This window comes from Montipora foliosa, chromosome 4 (genome assembly GCF_036669935.1).
Source record: "Montipora foliosa isolate CH-2021 chromosome 4, ASM3666993v2, whole genome shotgun sequence".
Classification (NCBI taxonomy): Eukaryota; Metazoa; Cnidaria; class Anthozoa; order Scleractinia; family Acroporidae; genus Montipora; species Montipora foliosa.
The window spans coordinates 13,929,616-13,952,323 of NC_090872.1; the positions used below are offsets into that span (position 1 = coordinate 13,929,616).

The following is a 22,708-nucleotide window of genomic DNA, read 5'->3' on the forward strand; positions in this document are numbered from 1 at the left end:
TTGTCGGAGTCGGAAGCAGAAGCAGAAGAATCAACCAATCTCAATTGTAATTAGTTTATTCTTCCGCTTCTGCCTCCTAAGCCTTCTTCTGATATGCCTTGATTACGCAACTTAGGACAAGGGTCACCTTCCTTATTGCATTGAATTCGCATCGCTCGGCTGCGCCGAGAAATTGGTGCTAAGTTTAATTTAAGTCATAATTTACTGCTAATAAAGCAACGATCCAGTTGAGAAAAACCCCTTTTTTCGCTGTTATTATTATTTGGTATATTAATTAAACTTTAATATGGTTTGTCCGCACAGTAATTGGAGGGTAAAAAAAATAGCGGTCAAGGGTGAGGGGGAGGTGGGGGATTGGGTTAGTGAAGGGCTGGAAAGAAGCAAAACATTGGGAAGTACGAGGGGAATTGGAACAGTACGATGCAAATTACCGATCAACTTTGCAGCAAATTTAACACTTGTAAACTCTGAAAACTTTTTTATATTTCATAAGAGGTTATCTGGTGGATCAGCTGGATAACCTGCTGCTTTTTCGGGGTTTTCTCTTCGGTGTATTTCCATTACTCAGTATCTTGGTAGCCATACTCGCTCCAAACTTATCCTTTAAAAAGCGGTCCTCTGTTTGGTCCTGCAAGAAAAATAAGAGAAACAAAGGAAACCCATTAGCTTTCTCAAAATGGATAAGAGTTTGTGCGTATTAAAGAGCTCATTCACGCGGGAGGTCGTGAGTTCCGGCCGGACCAACACTCAGGGTCTTTAAATAACTCAGGAGAAAGTGCTGCCTTTGTAATTACATATGCAAATGTTTAGACTCTCTAGTCTTCTCGGATAAGGACGATAAACCGTAGGCCCCGTCTCACAACCCTTCAATGTTCATAATTCTGTGGGACGTAAAAGAATCCATACACTTGCATGTTGTCGCAAAGAGTAGGGCATGTAGTTCCCGGTGTTGTGGTCTGTCTTCTGTGGTATATCATGGGTGGGAGGGTAAATGCTCGGAGATATTAGCTACACCAAGCTACTCTAAAAATCCGAGGGTAAATAAAGATATATGACATGATTCGAGTGTATGTTCTTTGCATTTAAATTTCAGGGACACCCAACGACCAATTTGTTGTAAAATGTATTATTATACCCCAGTTAATGAAAATAAATGCTATTAAGGCATTTTCAGGTGTTTTTCAGTGTTGCTGGGAAAACATTATCTGTTCCTTTTTCCCAGCAAGACACACAAGAAATTTCCCAGCCAGCTAGATAAAATGGGTTGGTTGATCAAATTGATCAAATTTATTTCCCAGCCAGGAATTCCGCGCGCTTTCAAATCCCTCGATCCAAAACGACCGAACAAAAGCGACAAAACCGGGACAAAACAGGTTTTTTTCCGCAAGCGCAATCACTCTGACCAGCCGTGGTATGTTTGTGACTACTCTCTGGGAGAGGAAAGGGGTTCTTTTTTTTATTTTTTATTTTTATTTTTTATTTTTTTTAGTCGTCCTCAGTCTTCAGAGTTTCTACAGCCAGCTCGGGTTGAAATGCTAGAAAAAGTCAGTAATTCCTAGGCAAAACCTCTATCAATAACAAAATTTCCCAGCCAGCTCATCGAAACACCTGTATTTTTGCCAGCCAGCAAAATTCCTCTGGGGAACACATAATGAGAGGAACAGATTCGTTGGGTGCCCCTGAAATTTGATGGTAATGCTACCCACTACGTATAAATAGGCATGTGAAGCACTAAATAAAATGGACTGGAAGTGTAGTCGTGCGAGTCTTTACAGTTAGGGCAGTTTCTTGTCAACACTACACCTTTGCCGTTATTACATACAATTTTTTTTCCAAGTAAGTTGTCATCAACAACAGTAGATGCATGACATGCAAAACCATCCTTTTTTTCACAGTGACATGAAAAATAATATCATCACGTTCTTTGAAGAGATAAGGACTGTCTTAGATCAATCTATTATGGAACAAGAACACTATTACTTACTACAATAATTGATTCTGCCCCAGGATTAGACAAGAACAATCAACGATTTTTAATTCACCCTGACAAAGGAATGACTTCGGTTCGAAAAGTGAGGTTTCTAATCTCCCTACAGAATTAAATGTATTTTCAACGTATCTTCACGTACAGCTAAACGCGACATAACTTTTTCACTTGCCTTCTTTCCTGGTTTTTGGCCGTTAACATAAGGTGAGGTGTAAGCATGAGTTGACGACATCGTCCATAAAACAATCACGGAACAGAACAGAGCAGAAACAAATATCTGGTTTGCATTCATGGTTGCTTCGTGTTCTTCTACTGCGTTTTGAACTGATTAATTTAATATCTTGTCTTTTTAAAGCTGAGAACGGGAAATTAGGCTGCTCTACTATGTATTTTTAATTAATGATATTGAAGAGACTGACGTTTCCACTGTGACAGTCCCGATGTTGAATGTTTTTTGCATGCTGGGTTTTGGCTTTTAAATCTGATCACGATCTCCATGAAGAAATGTTTTTCATGAAAGCTTTCCTTCTAGGGAATCTTCATCGTTTAAACTGAAAAAATATATATATTGCACCGAATTCTGTTCTTAAAATTTGTCATTCGACTAAGCATTATCAGACCGGAAAGCTTAATATAAGTATTTACTTTGCAGTGACGAGTTAGCGGAACGAAGGCGTTTATTTTTATGAGGCCCTGAGAAATTAACTTATTGGCACCGGTTACTTATTGATAAACCCATCTTAACTGGTGGAAGCTGTAACAAGCAGACTGCAAAATGGTTTAATAAAGCACTCAGGAAAAGAACAAGCATGTTCCCAGGAGCTGTGTACGCAGAGTGACGTTATTTCTCTGTGTTTACGTTCTTGTAAAGAGTTTCAGGAACTTGCATATCCTGAACTTTTGCCGAATGTGGGTTCCCAATTGCTGTAATGAAACGCAAAAAAAAAAATAGTTCCGCCTCTAATAATTAGTTGTGCACTAAATGGCAAGTTCGATTCATGAATACTTTACCACGGGATGAAGATGAGGGAATATGGTCAGATGAATACAAACATTGCTTTCCCCAACCATTTTATAACTAATCCTGAACCCATGCGTATCAACTAATCGCAAAGCAAAAGCATAATCTGATGTTGAAATGGCGCCTTCTGGGACACGCCAAGTTAAATTGCTTTCCTTAATTAAATTAACTACGAAAACAAACCATATGCCAAGGGTTGGACCCGTCTGTCTACTGTTAACGTACCCTTACTAATTTTCTCTTGCGAGTCTTATTCAAACCCTAACTCAAAATTGAAGTTATAGTTAGGTGTATTCAGTCTTATTTACGACGAACGTTTGACTATAAACTATAAGAAGCTGGCACTATTGATGAACTCTATCACTTCATGCCTCACAGGGGCATGCAGTAAATAATTCGCCGAAAAGATTGTTAATTAAACTGATAAGCTGTTTAAGCAGCCTACACGAAGACACTTTGAGAGCTATCAGCCGAAAATTCTATATCAGTGCACAAATTGGGTAATCAGAGGGACTGCGACCTGTTTGCTAGTCACGGTGTTCGACTGGAGCTAACTTTATTTGCTCAACCTCGTTCCCAGAGCTTTCCTCTGCCAAGGATAGGGCGGGCTCCTCGGGGGGAAAAAGCCCTGGTAACGAGGTTGGCCGCTCTTCTCCTCTCCTTTTAATCTGTGAGACCGCAGGCACTCCAAGCTCAGTGTGAGGGAGTATAAGGATTTGTATGGCAAGACAAGACGGTAAGACCTGAGGAGATAATTTTACAAAAAAAAATTTCTAATTAAAAAGCTTAACCGAGTTATTGCCATTGGTCGCTTCCTTTCTCTGAGGTTTTTTCGAGATTCGACGCGAAGATGAGCCATTACAGGAGCCCATCTGGAGCGTGCAACTTCCATACAGCGTCTGTACGTGAAACGGCGTTTTCACAAGTAGGTTTATTTTTAGACAAGCCCTTCCCGAAAATTAGGTCAAAAAACAAAGGCAGTTCAGGTTCGGTGACCCTAGACGTCAGCTTAATTTCTTGTAATTGTTCATCCGGCTCCGGTGGGAGTCTCATTAGCGGGAGATTCAATCTAAAAATAAATCGGTCTGTGAAAAACGCCGTTACACGAACACGGTAGAGTTGTAGGCTTCCGGTCATGGGTTCCTAGCCATTATCAGTTTCTCGGTTTTCAACGGTCATAATAAAATACCACGGCTGAACACTGAATTCACACGAGACCACAAAATGGAATTAAATATTCCTGGTTAAAATGTTCCCAAGGCCACAAATCCACTGTAGAATTAAAGGACAAAGCTTTTTCTTTCATTTCCAGACATTCCAACCCTCCCGATTTGATCGGAAGCGGAGTCCCGATTATATGTGTTGCCTCTCGGCGGGTCTAATCTGCAGATCACAGGTTGCAGGTCATTGTTTCGCCAATACAGAAAGTATCCTAAACATTCTTGAAAGCTAACCTTAATTTAGGCCTAAGGTTAGCTGTTAAGAATGTTTAGGATACTTTCTGTATTGATGAAACAATGACCTGCAACCTGTGACCTGCGAACTTCGACCTTCAGATTAGACCCGCCGGTTGCCTCTCGCTCTCCCGATATTTATCAGATTCTCCCGATTTACATTGAATTTTATTTTATTTTATTAACTTTGCCAGTTAAGCTGGCAGAGCGCCACAACAGCTTGCGCCAATTACTGTGGCCCCTTTTTTACCCTCCCAACCATGATACACAACAGAAGACAGACCACAACACCGGGAACTACGTACCCTACTCTTAGTGACAAGTGTGTGGGTTCTTTTACGTCACACAGGATTATTAACATTGAAGGGTTGTGAGACGGGACCTCCGGCTTATCGTCCTTATCCGAGAAGACTTGAAAGTCTAACCATTTGCAGATGTAGTTACAAAGGCAGCACTTTCTCAGTTATTTAAAGACCCTGAGTGTTGATCCGGCCGGGGTTGAACTCGCGACCTCCCGCGTGACAGTCCGGTGCTCAACCAACTGAAAACAAGGAAAAAATTGCTCATCTTAAGTTTTTTTTTATTTTGCAATCTGACTCTAAAACGTTACTTATTACGCTTTCTTATCCTACAATGCCTCGCCCAGTCTCTCCATTGAACACTCCGTATTGTGCAAACTCATAAGGCCAGCAGTCTTACTCCATTTGACAGCTCCAAAAAAGTATTTCTACCTTACACTGAATACCACAAAAATGATGTCAAAATGAAGAAAATGCCACTTGAGAGAGACTAAATTTGCAAAATTTCCCTAGGAGGAATACCCCAGACTTAAGAAATATTCAGCAATTATTTCATATATTGGTAAATAATCGACTCGCTAACCAGTCAGTTGATCTTTAGTGGTTAAAAACAGTTCCTTCAAAGTGGGTGCTCCGGGTACATCCTGTCCAGGGAATACTTTAACTTTCTGTTTTTTTTTAAATATGCTCCCACAAGTCCTGGGACAGAGTAATCTAAATGGAGGATAATACTTCATTTAGAGCAAACTGACAATGAAGGATATTCCTTCATTTGAGGAAGAGATTGTGTTGCAACCCGTTTGGTAATTCGCTGTTTGGTTACCAGGGATTTTGGTCTTCCATAACTTTATGATAATTAAGGTGTATACTGCCACAAGGGAAATTTTATTTTCTACCAAAAGATATCATAATAACGTATTTAACTCGGTTTTCTGGTCCCTGTTGTAAGTCACAGTTCTTAGCCGCAAAATGCAAACCTTAACTGATAGTTATTAGAATTATGAGGAAAGCCGGCGTAAACCTATGCAAACAACAGGGAGCTTAGATTTGCCCAATCTCCTACGGTTGATCTCCCAAAAATTATGACCAACTTCCCATACGCTCACATTTAAAGAAAACCTGCTTAATTTAAGTGCTCCTGATGAACAGAACTGTAGGTTTGTTACTAAAAAACCCTATACATTCGATTCTAATTCACATCATCAATATGCATATGGTTGGAAGGGAGTTACAACCCCCAAACCCAGTCCTATAATAATGGTTTGAAATGAAAGTCCGAGAATTCTAATTTAACGCTACAACTAGATCAGAATACTCGTCAATATTAACAGTTATTTCGCTGTAATTAATCTACTAGTATCAAATAATTTGATCATTTTAATCTAATTCCACATGAGGACATCTTGTGGATTCGCGAGCCAAGTGAATGGCCGCCACACATGTACATACATGTACAGGGTTTTTCTCGCATGGGTGAGAAATCCTTGGGAACGAGGTTAGCAACGAGGATGATTTGATTTAATAAGGCCTACAAAAGCAGTATATTTTTAAGTAAACACATGTCACCGTTTCCGCGGGTTACAAACCAATGAGTAATATTCCTACAGCTGTACAAAAGACTTATTTTCGTGGCCAATTATGTACTAAACCTATTCGTTTCGACCGTTGACGGGAATACAATCTCCTCTTGAATTTTTACCAAGGGTTTCTTTCACAAAGTAATGTATTCAAGCAAATAAAAAAGATTCATTTAATGGTAATTCAGTCAAAATAGACGACACTGGCCCTATATAAGACGTGACTGAGTAAGGAATAAAAATGCGAAAACTAAATTATCTCTTTGTTCACCAACTTGTGAGAATTGCTTATCCATAGACAACCAGTTATCAAGACTAAAATCGAAAAAACAAACTTAATTAGGTTATCGAATGATCTAGTTAAGGGAAAAAGCAGTTTTAAGTCAAGTTTACTTATGTTTTAATTGCTGTGTGTGCACTGTACGAAATAGATATTGGTTTTAACACTAAGCAACCTTTCAAACTTGTGAGAACTCATACATATATTTTCATTTAATATTCACTTTGTGTTCTCTTCGCAAAATAGAAAATTATATAAAGTTGAAAGTTTATTTCTTTATTTTGTTGTTAGTTTTGCTTAGCAAATAAAATTACATTTCTATTTTTTCTATTCTTTTTTTTTTTTGGCATTTCACCTTCAGGGCTAAAGCTGGGTATATAATATGTGTCAGGAAAGAAGAACCAGTTTTTTTGTTTCTATTCTGATTCCAAATAAAATAATTGTTCTAAAATCACATCGCGAGAAAATGGCGCGGTTATTGCTTTTCTCCTATTTGCTTTACTAATGGTTTCATTTAGAACTGAGAAAATTAAAAAAAGAATCGAATCATTTTTTGGTTCGTAAACAACTGAAAAAAGAATATATCCAACAGTCATTAGGAAATACCGACGCTAATAATTATAACTTGAAGCCTTCAATGCAACTGGCAAATCAAGAGAGAGTAAGTTGAATGCCATAGTCGCAAATATCTTATTATTTGCATCAATGACAGCCAGGTACGGTGGCGTGAATATTTAAACGACTTTTTTATTACTTGGCGTAGATACGTTATTGCAAAGAGTCATCGGCAATCATGTTTAAATAAAATTAAAACAAATGTCAGATTTGTTTTAAAAAAGAGCAAACAATAAAAAAAACAACAGAATCTTGAATGGGTAAAATATTGAAAAATATGATAATTTCTAGTTGTCGCCGTTGAACGAAAACCGTGATGCCTAACTTTAGGCGTCTGAAGGTCATAATATAGTTAGGTATACAGTTCTGAAACATTGTACATCCAGGGATTAGTGAAGTATGCAACTGATAAATTTTCTGGCGCTGGATCAAGGCATCGAACTTACATGAATGCAAAGAGGTTTGGAATGAGGGAATTAAAGTTGTGACGCGATTCCGGAAATTGACCTTTATTCGAAGCCGAAGTATTGCAGGACATTTGTGTTTAAGAACTGCTCCGGCGGGAGTCAAGACTACAATCTTCAAACCTAAGAGGCTGTTGGCTATCAATTATGGCTGGAAACATGTCAATGAACAACAAAACCGCACCTCAGGTTATGTGTGAGTCTCCCGAAGACACGCCTCTGGAAACGGCTTGGAAAACTTTCTCATACTCCTTCATCGCGTTTGGTTCTTTGCTAGGAAACTCTTTCGTTATCATCGTTATTTTTAAGAATCGCAGCATGCGATCTACCATTAATTATTTCATTGTAAACATGGCTTCATCCGACTTACTTTTCACCGTTTTTGTTATACCGCGATTAATTTCTGAGCTGTATTATGAGCCTGGAAGATGGTTCGTGGGTGGGACCTTCGGCTCTGCTGTGTGCAAACTCGATTACTTTGTTCAAGATATTTCCACGGCCATATCCATTGTCAGTCTGGTAGCAATTGCGTTCGATAGATTACACGGCGTGGTTTTTCCAATGAAAGCGGGACTGATGGACGAGGGCAAGGTTTGTAAAATGGTTTTGACCGGGACGTGGTTCATAGTTTGCCTATTGCACCTCCACATTTTTTTTGCTTACAAGCTTAGCAGGAAAAATAACGGCTTATACTGCAGCTTTGACTGGAGTCTGGAAGCTGCAAAAACAACTTTCGTGATATTTTCCACAACTCTATTCTTTTTACCAGCTGTTACCCTCGTGGCAGTATACACCATAATTATCATACGGTTATGGAAGACAAAATTCCCAGGTAACCAGTCCAAAAGGCAGAAACAACGAATTGCTAAACGGAATAGAAATGTCTTACAGATGATTGTCGCGGTCGTGATTGTGTTTATCTGTTGTTGGCTTCCAGTTAACGTATCGATATACCTTCTTCTTTTTCATTGGTCGGCCGATACCCCATGCTATACCAAAACATTGTTTTATTGGGTTATTTTACTGGCATATTCAAACGGTAGTATCAATCCGTTCTTGTATTTTATCTTTAACGAAAATTTTCGTCAGGGTTTCCGGAAAGTATTTTGTCACCATAAAGATGGCAATATTCCTGGGCCTCTTCGAAGTAAATCCAATTCTTTAACGCGTAGATCACGCCCAGATGCCGGCATTCATCTTGGGGTTTTAAATGCTGGACGTCGTGAGAAGACCCAAACTTCAAGAACAGCTTTAAAAAAATAGTACTGAGGCAAATCAAACGACAAAAAAGTCGGTCATAGATTTCTCTGGAGACTTCTTTACTGAGCAGAGCTGCAATCATTTACTGTTCTTTCCATTTGTCCTATTCCGGATACGTGGAGTGATGACTTGAAACGATATGTTTGGCATTTTGAAGCAACTAGGATAATAAAGATATGTTTAAAATAGCATTTTAGCCGGTGTTTGACAATTTTAATGTGAATCTTCGTAAAAACGAAGGATTTCTTACTTTTATTACCTGAATTCCTATTCCGGAATACGGTCAATCGAACTCGCCCTATTGTCATTTGTTCCGATATTCTTTTTTTTTTTTTTTTTTTGGTTGTGGTTGGTTGTGCGAATGCGTGATGTGTTGACCACGCCTTGGTGTTATGGTTTGTTCACTTTGCTTTTAAAGTGCCCCTGTGACCGAAAAATCAATTCTTATGTTTATTTTGGGTTTCAAAATATGTTAACTAACCACTAAAGTTTTAAGCCTTCATTTAAAAAAGACACCTGTTTTTTAATTTTTAACTGGAATTTTCCTATTTAATGCCGGGGACGCCATTACTTACTTAAAGCTCTTGAGAGAGCTGGATCGAGGAGAAAATGACGTCAAAGGCTCACTAGTTTAAGAATGCAATGCGTTTGTACGCGACTGAATTAATATGCAGCTCGAAAGTTTTGAGCTTTCAGACTTGTAAACTCGATTTTTGCATACAATTATAATAAGCTGCATTTACACACTGAAATTTTAAGCTAGTGAGCCTTTGACGTCAAAGCTCAAAATTTTGCCAGTCAAGTGTTAAGCAAACACACTTTCACTGAAGAAAAAAAAGGAAGTGATTTTTTTGTGGTAAGCCTTTCAATGGCTTACCACATTGTTATAGCTCAAACTGGATTTCCTGTCCCGATGTCCAGAGTCGTGACAACGTGACATTAAACCCGTCAAAAGGCGACAGATTATCGGACAAAGGCGATTGATCACGATTACTTACGATGAAATCCATCGATATCGAGGCTATCAAACACATGGTTACTGTATCTGGGTAGGAAGCATAAGTGATTTCAGTTTTTTGTTATTATTATTTTGTTACAAGCAACAAGCAACTTTATCGTAAATACTTTTGTTCTTGGGCCATCGTAGTTTGATCAAAAATAAGACACAAACAGCAGTGATAAACATATTGAAAAATATAGCTGTTTTAAATTTCAACGGTTACTTTTGAAAATGTATGTAGAGCACATACGAAACGTCAAGTCATTATCAAAATGAAAAAGTTCAATATGTTTATCACTGCTGTTTGTGTCTTATTTTTGATCAAACAAGCAACTTTATTTTGTGGAGGCACGAAGACTGTTCTGTATCCCCATTGCACAAGGTATTTTTATGTTTTTGCGAGTATTACAAACAAGATTGTGCTTTGTGGCTGCCACGGCAAGTGCGGCTACAATAATTATTATAAAATCTTTCATCGATAGGCTTTACTGTCATTCGCTACTACTAGTTCTTTTTGCTATGAATTGTCAAGTGCACAACATTAAAAAGTCCGTAATTTTGGTTATTGATACCCATTTCACCTGTCAGGTACATACAGCTGTTTCGAGAAAGGTTGAGCGAGTTTCAAAATTCAGTCAAATGATCCAGGCCATGAATTAGCAACAAAGGCTTAGGATTAACTGAGAAAACATGATTCTGACGACTTTAACCTTACTTAATTTATGTCATGTTTCGCAGAGAAAGTTGGAGAAATGTACCAAAAATCGTGGCGCACGTGCAGAGCCATCGTTTTTGGTAATTGCTGGTTTTCACTCACGTGATCAACAGCCATGTTTTTCAACGAAAACAAAAGGAAGCGTTTGCATAATAATAGAGTTAAATTCCCGGAGGATTTGGTCGGGGCACCAACATGGCCGCCTTTTCTTTGTTTAGGGCACCAACATGGCGGTCGTGACGTCATGTGAAAACCGAGAATTAACCCTTTTGTTTTTGGACGTGTTTTGGTAGCGTGACAGCGAGAGAGAGCTTCAACATAAGCCCGTGCGTTCTGCCACTTTATCAACTCTATATCCTGAGAACTCTTTCATCCAAATAGGTTTTCACTCAGGGACGGTCGTGGCATCTTCGATTCTGGGCCTTCCCTACAAGTTGAATTTGTTTTATTGAATATCTCCCATACTACCTTTCGGCATCGTCGCGAACGCTCTTAACTTACTCTTCTTTTCAGTAGACAACCTTTCCCGAAACAGCTGTATAAAGAACTGTACTCGCGTGCAATGTTTGTTAAAATATTGTTGACATCTTGGTTTGGAAATAATTTGTTTATCATTAAGTTCAATCTTCCTTGCAAATTTGTTGGAGATGGAAAAATAAGAGATAACCTTAGATATGACCCTTGCAATAAAAAAGCATCACACGTGTTGGGGATCAGGAGCCAAAACTGCCGTAATTAACGATATTAACAAAGTTTCGAGTGAAATCTTTAAACTTTTCGTAGTGATTAAGCCACTGATAAAGTTGTAAACAGATTGCTAACGTCGTTTCGATAGCTTTTAAGAAAGTCGCAATGCATGCTGTATCGGGAGCAACTTCAGAATACCGGGCCACTTACGCCCTCCTTAAATCTACTGCTCCCGTGGTCCGCAGTCGGCTTGGAAGTGTGGCAGTGTTTAAGTGAAGTGCTACGGCGGTCCTCAGTGGATGAATAAGCAATGAATCAAGTGTTGAAATGAGGTGCTACCGCGGTCCGCAGTCCCACAGTGGATGAATAAGCAATGAACTAAGTGTTGAAATGAGGTGCTACCGCGGTCCGCAGTCCCGCAGTCGATGAAAAGTGTAGGTAACCGAACCGCAAAATGAAAGCTAAAATTTTACGAGAGTTCTTAGGCCTAATCACTGCAACGAGCCCTTAGGCTTAATCAGTAAACGAGTGCTTTATTCTTCCCATGATCGCGTGAAAAGTGTAGTTGACCGAACAGCAAAATGAAAGCTAAAATTTTACGAGAATGCTTAGGCCTAATCAGTAATGCGTTCGATGCAGGCGGCATATTTCGTGATGTTTAAATAAAAATATTATGTAAATTATATCAACTGCGGGACTGCGGTAGCAGGATTTGATGAGATATTTCAGTGGCCCGGTATTCTGAAGTTTAGCCCCTGTATCGTAAACAAACCAGATTCCCATGTGCGCAAGGCCCTTGAAAATTTGTGGGGCTAACATGCTTTGAACGTGAGATGGGCACCGGACGCCACTGATGTTGTAACATAAATAACTGGTTTTTTAACGTTTTACGATTGTTTTTGTTTCACCTAAATAACTACATTTCACTCGACTCTGAAGTTTACTTAGTAAAATTTTGAACTATAAAGTTCTTACGGTGTTCACTGCATTGTACGTGATCTGTGGCACTGCATACAGACAGTAATCGGCGTGAACTATTGATCGGTGAATCAATCTACTTATAATTAGCGTGTATTAAGCTAAAGAGATGGTGAAGAGAACCAACGAAATCTAAATTGCATTACAGTGAAAAATTATCTCAAAGGTCATTTTGTTTGCTGTGAACTTGCCATTGCAAAACAGTGTGTCAAATAATAGTTTAGTACTTCAAACTGTATTTTTATTTTAATTACACTCAAAATATGTCAAGAGCCATTTTGTTTCCTGTTAAGCTAGCACTGCAGTTTATTAATAATTTTGTACTGCAATACTGTATTTAGTATTGTTCAGTAGGAAAATTAAACAGCAGCAACTTGAAAATGGGTGTGACAAATGAACAGTATGGAGCCAGAATTGGTATGCATGACGTATTTTAATACCTTAGTGTGTTCTATTTACCAACACTAAAATGCTTGATACGGCGGTATGAAGTGACAGTATGGTTAACTAAAATTGTGTGCCACAATGTTCACTCACTGTTCTTGGGAGAATTTCAAACGATGGCAAGGAGAACCCTGGGCCTAGAGTGTTTGATCCAGCAAAAGCAGTTAGTGCAGATAATTATTAGTGAAAGGAATGATCATGTGAACAAGCATCAAGTTTCTATCAATTTTAACGAATTCGTTGATCCTACTCATACAGTTTGTGCTGAATTAAATCAAGGTAATGAATCTGTGTTTGGCATGGATCAAATGCAGGAAAACAATGTGTTACTGACTCAAATATTACTCAGTGAAATTGACCTTTTCACGATAGCTACACCATCTTGAGTCCTGGTGCATTGTGGTCTATCCAGGTTAACAAGCCCGTGGATTGTGCCAAATGCGAAATCCATTGCTGTAAAGCTCAATTGGTGATTTTGAAATAACATAAGCAAGAAACAAGTAAATAAAATAAAATCAAAAATCGTAGAGAGAGGTATTAGAAAGTTTTTTTATTGCCTTTCCAAAGACTATATCTCAGACAACTCATATGCATTTTAAGAATTGTGGTGAACAGTGTGAGGCAGAGTGGCCCAGTGGTTAGGGCGCTTGCCTTGAGATCCGGAGATCCCGGGTTCAAGACCCGCTCTGGCCACTCGTTGAATTTGTTCCTGGTAGTCCCTGGTTCAACTTCCCAGCTGCACTTGTAAATAGCCAACTGGTTTGCCTCCGGCCAGTTGGGATTCTTAACAGTTGTTGTCGTGTTCTGTCGTTTCGTTGATTGTGTTTCATGGCCCTGAAAAGCCCCTATTGGGAGCGGTCAATTAAGTATGTATGTATATGTAACTTCTTTCACTGCACATCCAGTATTGCTCTCAAATTTTGCGATTTTAATTAAGCATAGCTCAACACCCTTGTTTCCAGCACCTCCTCCTCTACCTAGTGACTTACTACTTGACGCATTGCGTACTTTTTTTTATCACAGGGCACTTTAATGCTTCACCCAATTTTAAGCTGCTTTCACACAAACAGCGGTGACAAACATCAGATATAAACGCATCCTTTTTGAAATTATCTTTTACTTGACGTTTCGTATGCTTCTGCATACATCTTCAGAAGTGACGGTTAAATAGGAAATTGGAGTTTAAATATACAGGATTACTAACTAATTAAATATTAACTATGAAGTAACAGTAGAGGTGACAAAAAAAACTAATAAAGACACAGCTTGTCACTGCTGACATATTCATTTAAGGTCGGCTTTAAATCTTTGATCAACAGTGTCTCTTTTATATTACAGTGAGTGCCGGATCACCCTTTCGCTAAAACTTCAAAATGATCCCATTTTAAACTGTGACCAGTTGATTTAATATGGTCCTTTTCAAGAGGAAGGGAAAGAAAAACAAACGTTCGCAAAAAGTGGGATTTGATCACGTAGGCACGGCTGAGCCGGACCTGGGAGAGAAATACTTCAGCATTCTCTGGCGTTCATTTATGAAAGGACAAAAGGACGTATTTGCCGTACAAATTTGCTATCCTTACTGTTACAGATAGCAGCGATGAAAACATAGGTAGCGTCACAACAGCATGGGGAGAGGCTATGATTTTCTTCCCTCGCGATCTTTTCGGGAGAGAAAAGATGTTGAAAATGATTTCTAGAATCCTACCTTTCTTTCTAGCCCTCAGGCCTAGGACAACGAAACCTGATTTAATTAATGGTGCATTTCTTACGAGTCTCCTATAACGCAGTGATAGAACAGTTGAAGTGATAACCAGACAGTCAGAAAAGGAGAGGAAAGGAAAGGAAAAGGGAAAAAGGAAATTTACTTGTGTCTAATCCTCTAGCGCTGGAGCACTAATTGGGGACACTGTAAACCGAACTGAATCAAAAAATTAACGCAAATCGGATCAAATGCTGATTTTTGAGGAAAGGGAAAGACCGGAATACCCGGAAATAAACATTGCAGTACAGAGTAGAGAACCAACAAAACTCTGCCAACATATGACGCCGAGTTTGGGAATCGAACCCCGGCCACATTGGTGGGAGGCGAGTGCCCTCACCACTGCACCAGCCCTCCACCCAAATGTTCGAATTCTGTTGGGAACACTTTGTAGGTGGAGCAGTTTGGAGTCACCATGGATAACTTAATCTACTCCTTCCATCATCTTCTCGGTTTTTTTGGGACTGAATCTTTCAGTTCTAAGCCGGGGGTTGTATTTGCTTCATTACTTCGTGGAGGCATTAATTCTACATCTTCATCACTTCGTGGAGCAGTGCCGCCCAGTGGTTAGGACGCTTGCCTTGAGATCCGGCGTTCCCGAGTTCAAGACCCGTTCTGACCACTCGTTGAGTTTGTTCCTGGTAGTCCCTGGTTCAACTTTTCGGGTACTTGTAAACCGCCAACTGGTCTGCCTGTGGCCAGTTGGGATTCTTACAGTTGTTGTTGCTGTTTGGTTCCGTCGTTGTGTTGATTATTTCATAGGCTCTGAGAAGCCCCTGTGGGTAGTGGTCAACTTAGTATGTATTGTCCAGTATTCTATTGTATTACTATTTTAAACAGAAGATCTCTGACAAAATCTCATTTTGCTAATAACATTTTATTCTGTTGCACCTGCAAGTTCGTTAGTTTAAACGTTATTGTCTTATTTTACTTTACTTTTTTTCTTGTCATATTAATCATGTATAATCTTCATTCCTTGTTGCCTTGCATTGCACTTGGTTTCTCTGAAAGTAAACAGGATTGTGGAATTAATTATAAATTTAGTTCTCTTTCATTGCACCATTACGTCGACCATACGGTGTAAAGGTTAAAAGAGCGCGTAAAGTCAGAAAGTGAAAACTTAATTAGTACTGTAACACCGTCCATTGCTCCAGCATTGTTCGCACTCTTTCTCTGCCTTCTCGCTTCTTCGACACTCGAACTCTAAAATAAGATGTATAATATAGCACTCTAAGCTCTCCTTAAGAAGAATTAGGTGATATAACCTTTTTATAACTTGATGACTCGAACGACAATACAGTTACTTTCAAATGTTTTACCACTAAAGATCTGCATAATTTGTGTGCCGTCCATGTTTTTCGTACTTAAGCCGATTATTTCAGTAATTTTGCATATCCAAGGACTTCACCTTGTCATTTATTGTTGTTCATGGAATTAGCTAGGTAAATGTCAAATTAAAGACAGGCATTTCGTTGGCTAACAAACATTGCATAAACTGAGATAGCCTTTGTATAAATTATATCTCCCTAGACCTTTGCACTTTGTGCCTTTTCGAAGAATTAACGAAGGAGAGTGCAACGCTTCTCATTTCTAGATATTTCAGACACTAAACTTTCGCAATGATTAACATTAATCAGTATACATGATTTAAAAAGAAAACACTTTGAAACCTTGTCTAACTAACCATGTTTAAAACATGGTTACAGTTTGGTGTGAACGGGACTTGAGTTTTGTTCAAAGCAAAACGTTTTAAACTATTGAACTTCGGTTTCTTTACACTTTTACCTTTCTAACTAAACTGAGAAGATGTGTCATTGACTCAAGCCATGAGAAACTCCATTTTCTGTTACAGTGCCTTGCAGTTGTCGAATTTTCTCGCGTCCAAATTTGAAGGGGTCAATTACCCTGTGAAGAATATTTCTCTTGCCGGCGCAGGCCCATCTCATACAAGGAGGAAAAGATGCAAGGCCCTTTTTCGCACGAGTGTTAGCTACGTTTGCACCATCGCTGTCTTTGTATGGTAAATGATCTGAAACCAAAAAGTGAAATTAATTCGAGTAAGTGCATCCACTCAGGAAATCTACATACTTTGCACAGGTATAATGTAGCCATCTGGACTCCTTAAATGCGATGTTAAACTGTTTACAACTCTGTTAATCATCAGGAAAAGATTATGTATTGAAAAATCGCTGCCGTAGAATCGAAAATGTTGTGCAATAAATGAACAGCTACTCTTCATTCCAATTGAATCAAACTATGGCTTTTTTTTTATCATTAGTAATTTCTTTATGAACACCAAATGAAATGATCTCTCTGGACAAAAATCAACGAAAATTTTCAGCACCCGCTTTAAAAAGTTCGTCATCTTCTTGATTTTCACCGTGACTTCGTTTGCTATGCATTCCCGAAGCTTGCTTTAAAAGAAAGAAGACTATAACAGTTACGAAAAGAAGGCCACAGAGAGATTTTGATGCCATTGCAAGTACAAGATTAGCTTTGAAAAAGCACTTGATCATAGCCCTTCCATTTATGCAGTTCTCAAGTTCCTTCCGGTGATGGGAATGTATTTGCCTTTTCTTTACGGCGGCTGTTTAATGCTTTTGTTCCTTTCCTTTTTGTTGAAAGCGTTGCAAAATTAATTCCATGTTGCATCTTTAGGGCCACGTCAAAGACTTTCATCGCAGTTTCATGAAAAAGTTGTTTCATAAACAATATTCACGTAATTGTCCCAGGGGAAGTTCACCATCAACTAAGCTGACAAAGTAGAAGGAAGCTGTTAAAATTAGCGCAAATACTGCTATTTTACAAAGGAACTTAATCAGAAATAGAGAAGAGGAAATACGATCAAAATAAACATAGGCCAACATAAAGTTCAACTTTTACTTCCTTTAATCATATCAAAACAATCGTATTTCAATCATTTATATTAAAATTATGACACGATTAAACCAAATACTTCTGAGATGTAAGGATATTTACTTAACATGAAGATAAGGGATTCATCTTCACCTTAAGTTAAGATGTGGTCGGTTTTTGTACGAGAATCATTTTTTTTTTTTAATTGAATCACTTTTTCTTCATCTAGATCTCACCTTTATATAACTAAACATAAGACTGCAGCCAATAGCGTCAGTGCACCGACACAGCATTAAGTCGTGCAACAAATTGTACTTATTGCTTCGGGCTTTGTGCCGATTAATTGAGGACCGTGATTTTTCGCACTCTACTGAGATCCAGAGGGAGAACGGCAGTACAACGGAACTCGAAAAGAACTGTTATGAGAAAAAAGAAACTAATAATAAACGAGCTTGGGCATGATGGCATGATATAAGAGAGCTTTATTTGAAAAGCACTGAAGAACCGGATTTAATTAGAGTTCCGTTCTTTCATGTTTTGTACGAAGACCAAAGCGAGTCGGTACATAACAAGCTTTTTCTTTCAACTGAAACAACGAAGCAACCCAACTGATTCTTGGGAGAATATATGGAGCAACTACAGAATACAGGGCCACACAGGACCAGCACATGCAAATTAGTTAGAAGCTTTTGTAGAGCAAGACACACGACAATGGGAGCTTTTGTTATTCAATGATATGGAAATAAGTGGCCCTGTATTCTGTAGAGATATACAGTAGCCTTGTATTTGCTGAACTAAGAGTGCTCTATACCATATCATATTTCGTTAAGTTCCTTTGTTGTCTGATTTTCCTGGAGTGAAACAAAAGGAAATTACTTCCTTACTGAGCTCTTTATCGCGTTGAAGAGGTAAAAATTTCTTTTTTGTTGCATGTATCCTTTGTTGGCAATGGGACTGCCGAGTTTTACAGTTTTTGGGACGGAGAGAAATTTAATTTTGTAATAATTTTGAAAATAGACACCAGATCCTGTTTCAAAAGTTGGAACCCTTTGATTCTTAATGCGCCTGAGCAAAGCCTCTCTGGTGTATATGTTTCCGGTAAAATTTGTTCTCAGGTTGAATCCGTTTTTAGCTAAGTTTGATTGAATACTCACTCAGATTAATTGAAGATAACTTTTTTGGAGCCTAAATTAGGCCTAGATAAAAATTAGGTTCAGGTTCAAGATTAGTTTTGGTTATTATACATGGACATCAATTGACTGCGCTCGGCAAGACCTTTTTGCTTGAGTACTATCTTGCAAGACGCGCGCGTACGCTCTATATTTCGTAAGTATTGTTTGTTCGTTTCTTTTGTGACAGTACGTCTTCGTTTTTAAGTAGACAATCTAATGTATGCTCATTTTACTTCACATTTTTTAGTTGAATCGTTTTCCTCGCTTTCCACACGCTTTCAACGGTTTTATCGCCAGTGTAATATATGGTGTGGTCTAATTTTGTTCTTGGTTTGAATTTTTTTTTTAACCGGTTCATTCTTTTTCAAACCAGCTTAATTTCGGACTTTTGTTGTTTAGTTTAATATATAGATTTAGCCAAGCCTAAAAGCGGAGCTCCCTGGGTATTTATTCTCACTGCATGTAGGGTTTAACTTAGTGAAAATATAAGGTTTTCGAATTGTCCGGGTTTTGGTTTCTCCGATTACTTTTCTTCCCTTTCTTCTATAGAAATTTTCATTGCGTAACTAGTGAATTCCACGGTAAATTTCACGCGAAAAACCGATATCGCATGAATCACGAAGTGATGAGTGCGATGTCGGTTTTTCAAGTAAAATTTGCTTTGGAATTCATTAGATTGGCAATGAATTTTTCTTGGATTGCATTAGTTTTAAAAAGAAAACAAGCACATTTTGATGTATTCCATTGAAACACGCCAGCTTGGCTTTGGAACGAAGATCAGCAAAATACGGCAACCAAGAAAGGACAAACTTAAAACAAGATCCACTCCAACAGATCAACTATTTCGTTATGTCCAAAAGAGTACATATGATTGTTATTAAATTCCAGTTGAAAATAATTCTTTCCCGAACAAAGGAAAAGAACGATTTTTAAATACGCATCAACTTGAAATAACTCATCCGTAAAAATAACAAACGGTTTAGTGTCCAAGAAAATAATTTGTGGCGTAACTTCTGCCACCAAGTTTGAGCTATTACTGGTATACTGTTTTGTCGTTCTCGTTCTCTTTTCTTTCGTTTCTGTTCTAGTCATAGGTCCTCCAGGCATCATCAACCTTATCAGAGCTTCTAAAATATGCCAAAAATTGCAATACAGAGAAAAAAGCAACTCTAAACAAATATCCATATATTCATATATTGATTTGAATGACTGCGTAGCCACCAGTGTGGACCAGAGGTATCATGGTATGTCAAACTGGATTGAAACCAGCGAAGACGCAAAAAGAAAATATTTTCCAAATCGTTTTCCAATTAAACACAAAAGGCATTGACTGTTAGGAGTTTTAGTTGACGTAGTATGGCCGTGTAGCAGCGTCAAGCAACAGAAAGCGCGCGAAAAAATGAAGTCTTGTTTCTGTTTAGGTGGGTTAACCTAGGTTGAGCTTGCGATCCAATCGAAAACCAGTTTCTGGTCAGCAGGCAACTTTAAAAAAAGCTGACTTCGATGAGCTCTGAACTGAAGCCCGCGATATGGTCATGTGATATTGGTCAGCGAATACCTTGTTTTGACGGGTGTCAATTGACCATATCCATTCCAAAATTAGATATTCTTTTGTTTTTATTCAAATTAGACCTTGATGCATCGTTCAAGGCAAAATATATTTTTGAATTTTCAGCTCAAGAACGAGGCATCAAGGGCTAATTTGAATAAAAAGAAAAGAATATTTAAATGACGGCCATTTTGGAATAGGGTCTATGGATGCCCAATATTAAAGATGTATGTTACAAATTAGCGTGATACTGGTCGCATTGACATACATGGATGGGTGAACGTACGGACGGACGGACGATCGATGATGTCATGATCACAGCTATTGCTGGTTTTCACTCACGTGATCAACAGCCATGTTTTTCATCGAAAACAAAAGGAAGCGTTTGCATAATAGAGTTAAATTCCCGGAGGATTTGGTCGGGGCACCAACATGGCCGCCTTTTCTTTGTTTAGGGGCACCAACATGGCGGTCGTGACGTCATGTGAAAACCGAGAATAAAGCCAAAATTTCTCGCATCGATGGGTTACCATGTTTTCCGTTAACTATGGTGCTCCGCTAATAGGTTTTGCCTCACAGTCGGGACAGCTCTAGGATGTTAATAATAAATAATAATTTACCAATTTATATGGCGCATATTTAGATATTCTGATCAATAGCCTTTACAATCACCATAACAATAAAATGCTTGTGAGGGTTTCTTGTCTATAATTGTATTCATTTGTTACATTTATGTCTGTTTTCGTCATCATTAAGTTCTCACATTTCTTTTACCTGTTACCTATCCTCCGCGTGCCAAGTGGCACATAGGGCCTCCACAGAAGCTTTCCATGTCTGTCTGTCTACCGCAACGCCCCGCACCTCTTCCCACGAACTCCATCCTCCTTCTTTCATCTCCCTCTCAACGGTCCTTCTCCACGTTGTCTTTGGTCTCCCCCTCTTTCTTTTTCCCTCCGGTCTCCAATTTAACGCCGTCCTTGTATCGCTCGCTCTGTCCTGCCTTAGAATGTGGCCAATGAACTTCCATCTTCTTCTCTTTACTTCCTGACTCACTGGATCTTAATTAGCCTAATATATGTTCCTCTTGCCTTTGAAAGTCTGTTCTGTAAGTCCTCCATCCCACCTCCTTCTTTATTGATTTTGGCACCAAGATAGGTAAACTCTTCTACTTCTTTGATGTTTTTACCCACTATGCTGATAGGTACTTGATTCTTCGCATTGATTCGTATGACGTTGGTCTTGTCAAGGTTTATTTTTAGGCCGACCCTTTTGGCTTCCCTGTCCATCCTTGAGGTTTTCTCTTGCATAATGCTACGTCATCTGCAAAATCTATGTCATCCAGTTTTGTTGTTAGTCTCCATCTTATGCCGTTTTTCCCCTTGCCAACAGTTCTTCTCATTATCCAGTCCATCACTATACGAAAGAGGAATCCAGACATGTTGCAGCCTTGTTTTACACCGGTCTTAATATTGAACCATTCACCTCTCTCTCCTTGGTTCTCTACAGCACATTGGAAATCCGCATAAAACAGCTGTATTATCCTTATGATCTTCTCGGGGATGCCATACTTCCGCATGATAATCCGGCCATAGGCTGTCCCGGTGTACCGAGTCGAAAGCTTTCTCAAAGTCTATAAAGTTCACATATATAGTTGCTTGCCACTCGTTTGCTTGCTCTATGATATTCCTCAGAATGAAGACTTGCTCTGTTGTTCCTCTCCCTTGCCTATAACCAGCTTGCTCCTTCCTGAGTCTTTTGTCTGCTCCACTTCTCACTCTGTCAATAACAATACGACCTAGAATTTTTCCAACTATGGACAATAGAGTTATGCCTCTTGAGTTTTTACAGTCCTTTATGTTACCCTTCTTTGGCAATTTGATTATCAACCCTTTCCTCCAAGCCTCTGGAATAACCTCGAACTTCCATATCTTCGACAACAGCGCATGTATCTTTATTGTTGAGAATTCTATGTCCGTCTTCAATAGCTCGGCGGTGATGTTATCGATGCCAGGTGCTTTCCCCCTTTTCAATTTTCTAACTGCCACCTTTACTTCGCCTAGTGTTGGCTCAGTGTCTGCGATCTCCTCTATTGCTTCCTGGAAATCGATCTCTTCTTCGTCATCATCCATGATGGTTATTGGATTTTGTGGTGGTTCTCTGTTCAGTACCTCTTTGAAGTGTTCTGTCCATCGGACTTGTATATCTTTTTTGTTGGCGAGGAGGTTTCCGTGCTTGTCCATCACCGAAGTGCTTTGACGACTCTGGCTGCCATTGCCAAGTGTCTTTGTTAGCAAGACACTTACATTTCTTTTAGCTCGAACATATTTCATTCGATCACCTATTTCGTTCAAGTTAAGGTTAAAGCTACTGTAGCTCTTCAATTTTGTTTTCCTCTTCTTTGGTCCAAGCTGGGATAGTTATGTAGGTGTCACTTCGTTCTTTGTTGTTACATAAATCTAGGTAATATTTAGCGCGGTTACTTTCAAGATTCTTTTGTATGCTTTACTGTGGCAAACACATTGCTTTACTGTGGCAAACACATTGTAATTGGGGAGTCAATTGGGGAGTCTTATTTCATTCGCTTAACTTCT

General features: G+C 38.9%; 2 protein-coding genes and 2 long non-coding RNA genes across 6 annotated transcripts in view; 2 read left to right on the top strand and 2 right to left on the bottom strand.

The window, feature by feature from the left end:
* Positions 1-458: 458 nt before the first annotated feature.
* On the bottom strand, positions 459-2,532 carry LOC137999009 (uncharacterized). Its single transcript, XR_011122867.1, has 2 exons — positions 2,160-2,532; positions 459-628 (listed from the first exon to the last, which is right to left on the bottom strand). It is a non-coding gene; the product is annotated as an uncharacterized lncRNA (long non-coding RNA).
* Positions 2,533-7,544: 5,012 nt separating this feature from the next.
* LOC137999008 (QRFP-like peptide receptor) lies at positions 7,545-9,676 on the top strand. Its single transcript, XM_068844840.1, has one exon. The coding sequence runs from the start codon at positions 7,845-7,847 to the stop codon at positions 8,958-8,960; it is 1,116 nt and encodes a 371-aa protein (XP_068700941.1). The 5' UTR covers positions 7,545-7,844; the 3' UTR covers positions 8,961-9,676.
* A 5,722-nt stretch (positions 9,677-15,398) lies between these two features.
* Positions 15,399-17,197, bottom strand: LOC137999010 (uncharacterized). The gene is made up of 3 exons (XR_011122868.1): positions 16,885-17,197; positions 16,326-16,569; positions 15,399-15,544 (listed from the first exon to the last, which is right to left on the bottom strand). It is a non-coding gene; the product is annotated as an uncharacterized lncRNA (long non-coding RNA).
* Positions 17,198-18,166: 969 nt separating this feature from the next.
* LOC137999011 (uncharacterized) overlaps positions 18,167-22,708 on the top strand; it is a 17,245-nt gene continuing 12,703 nt past the window's right edge. Inside the window, exon 1 of one of the 3 annotated variants that reach the window (XR_011122869.1) lies at positions 18,167-18,304. The gene's annotated coding sequence lies outside the window, so the exon portion shown is untranslated. Of the gene's footprint in view, positions 18,305-18,707; positions 18,723-22,708 lie in introns of those variants that run through there. The other 2 variants (XR_011122874.1, XR_011122871.1) reach the window with 2 other exon arrangements.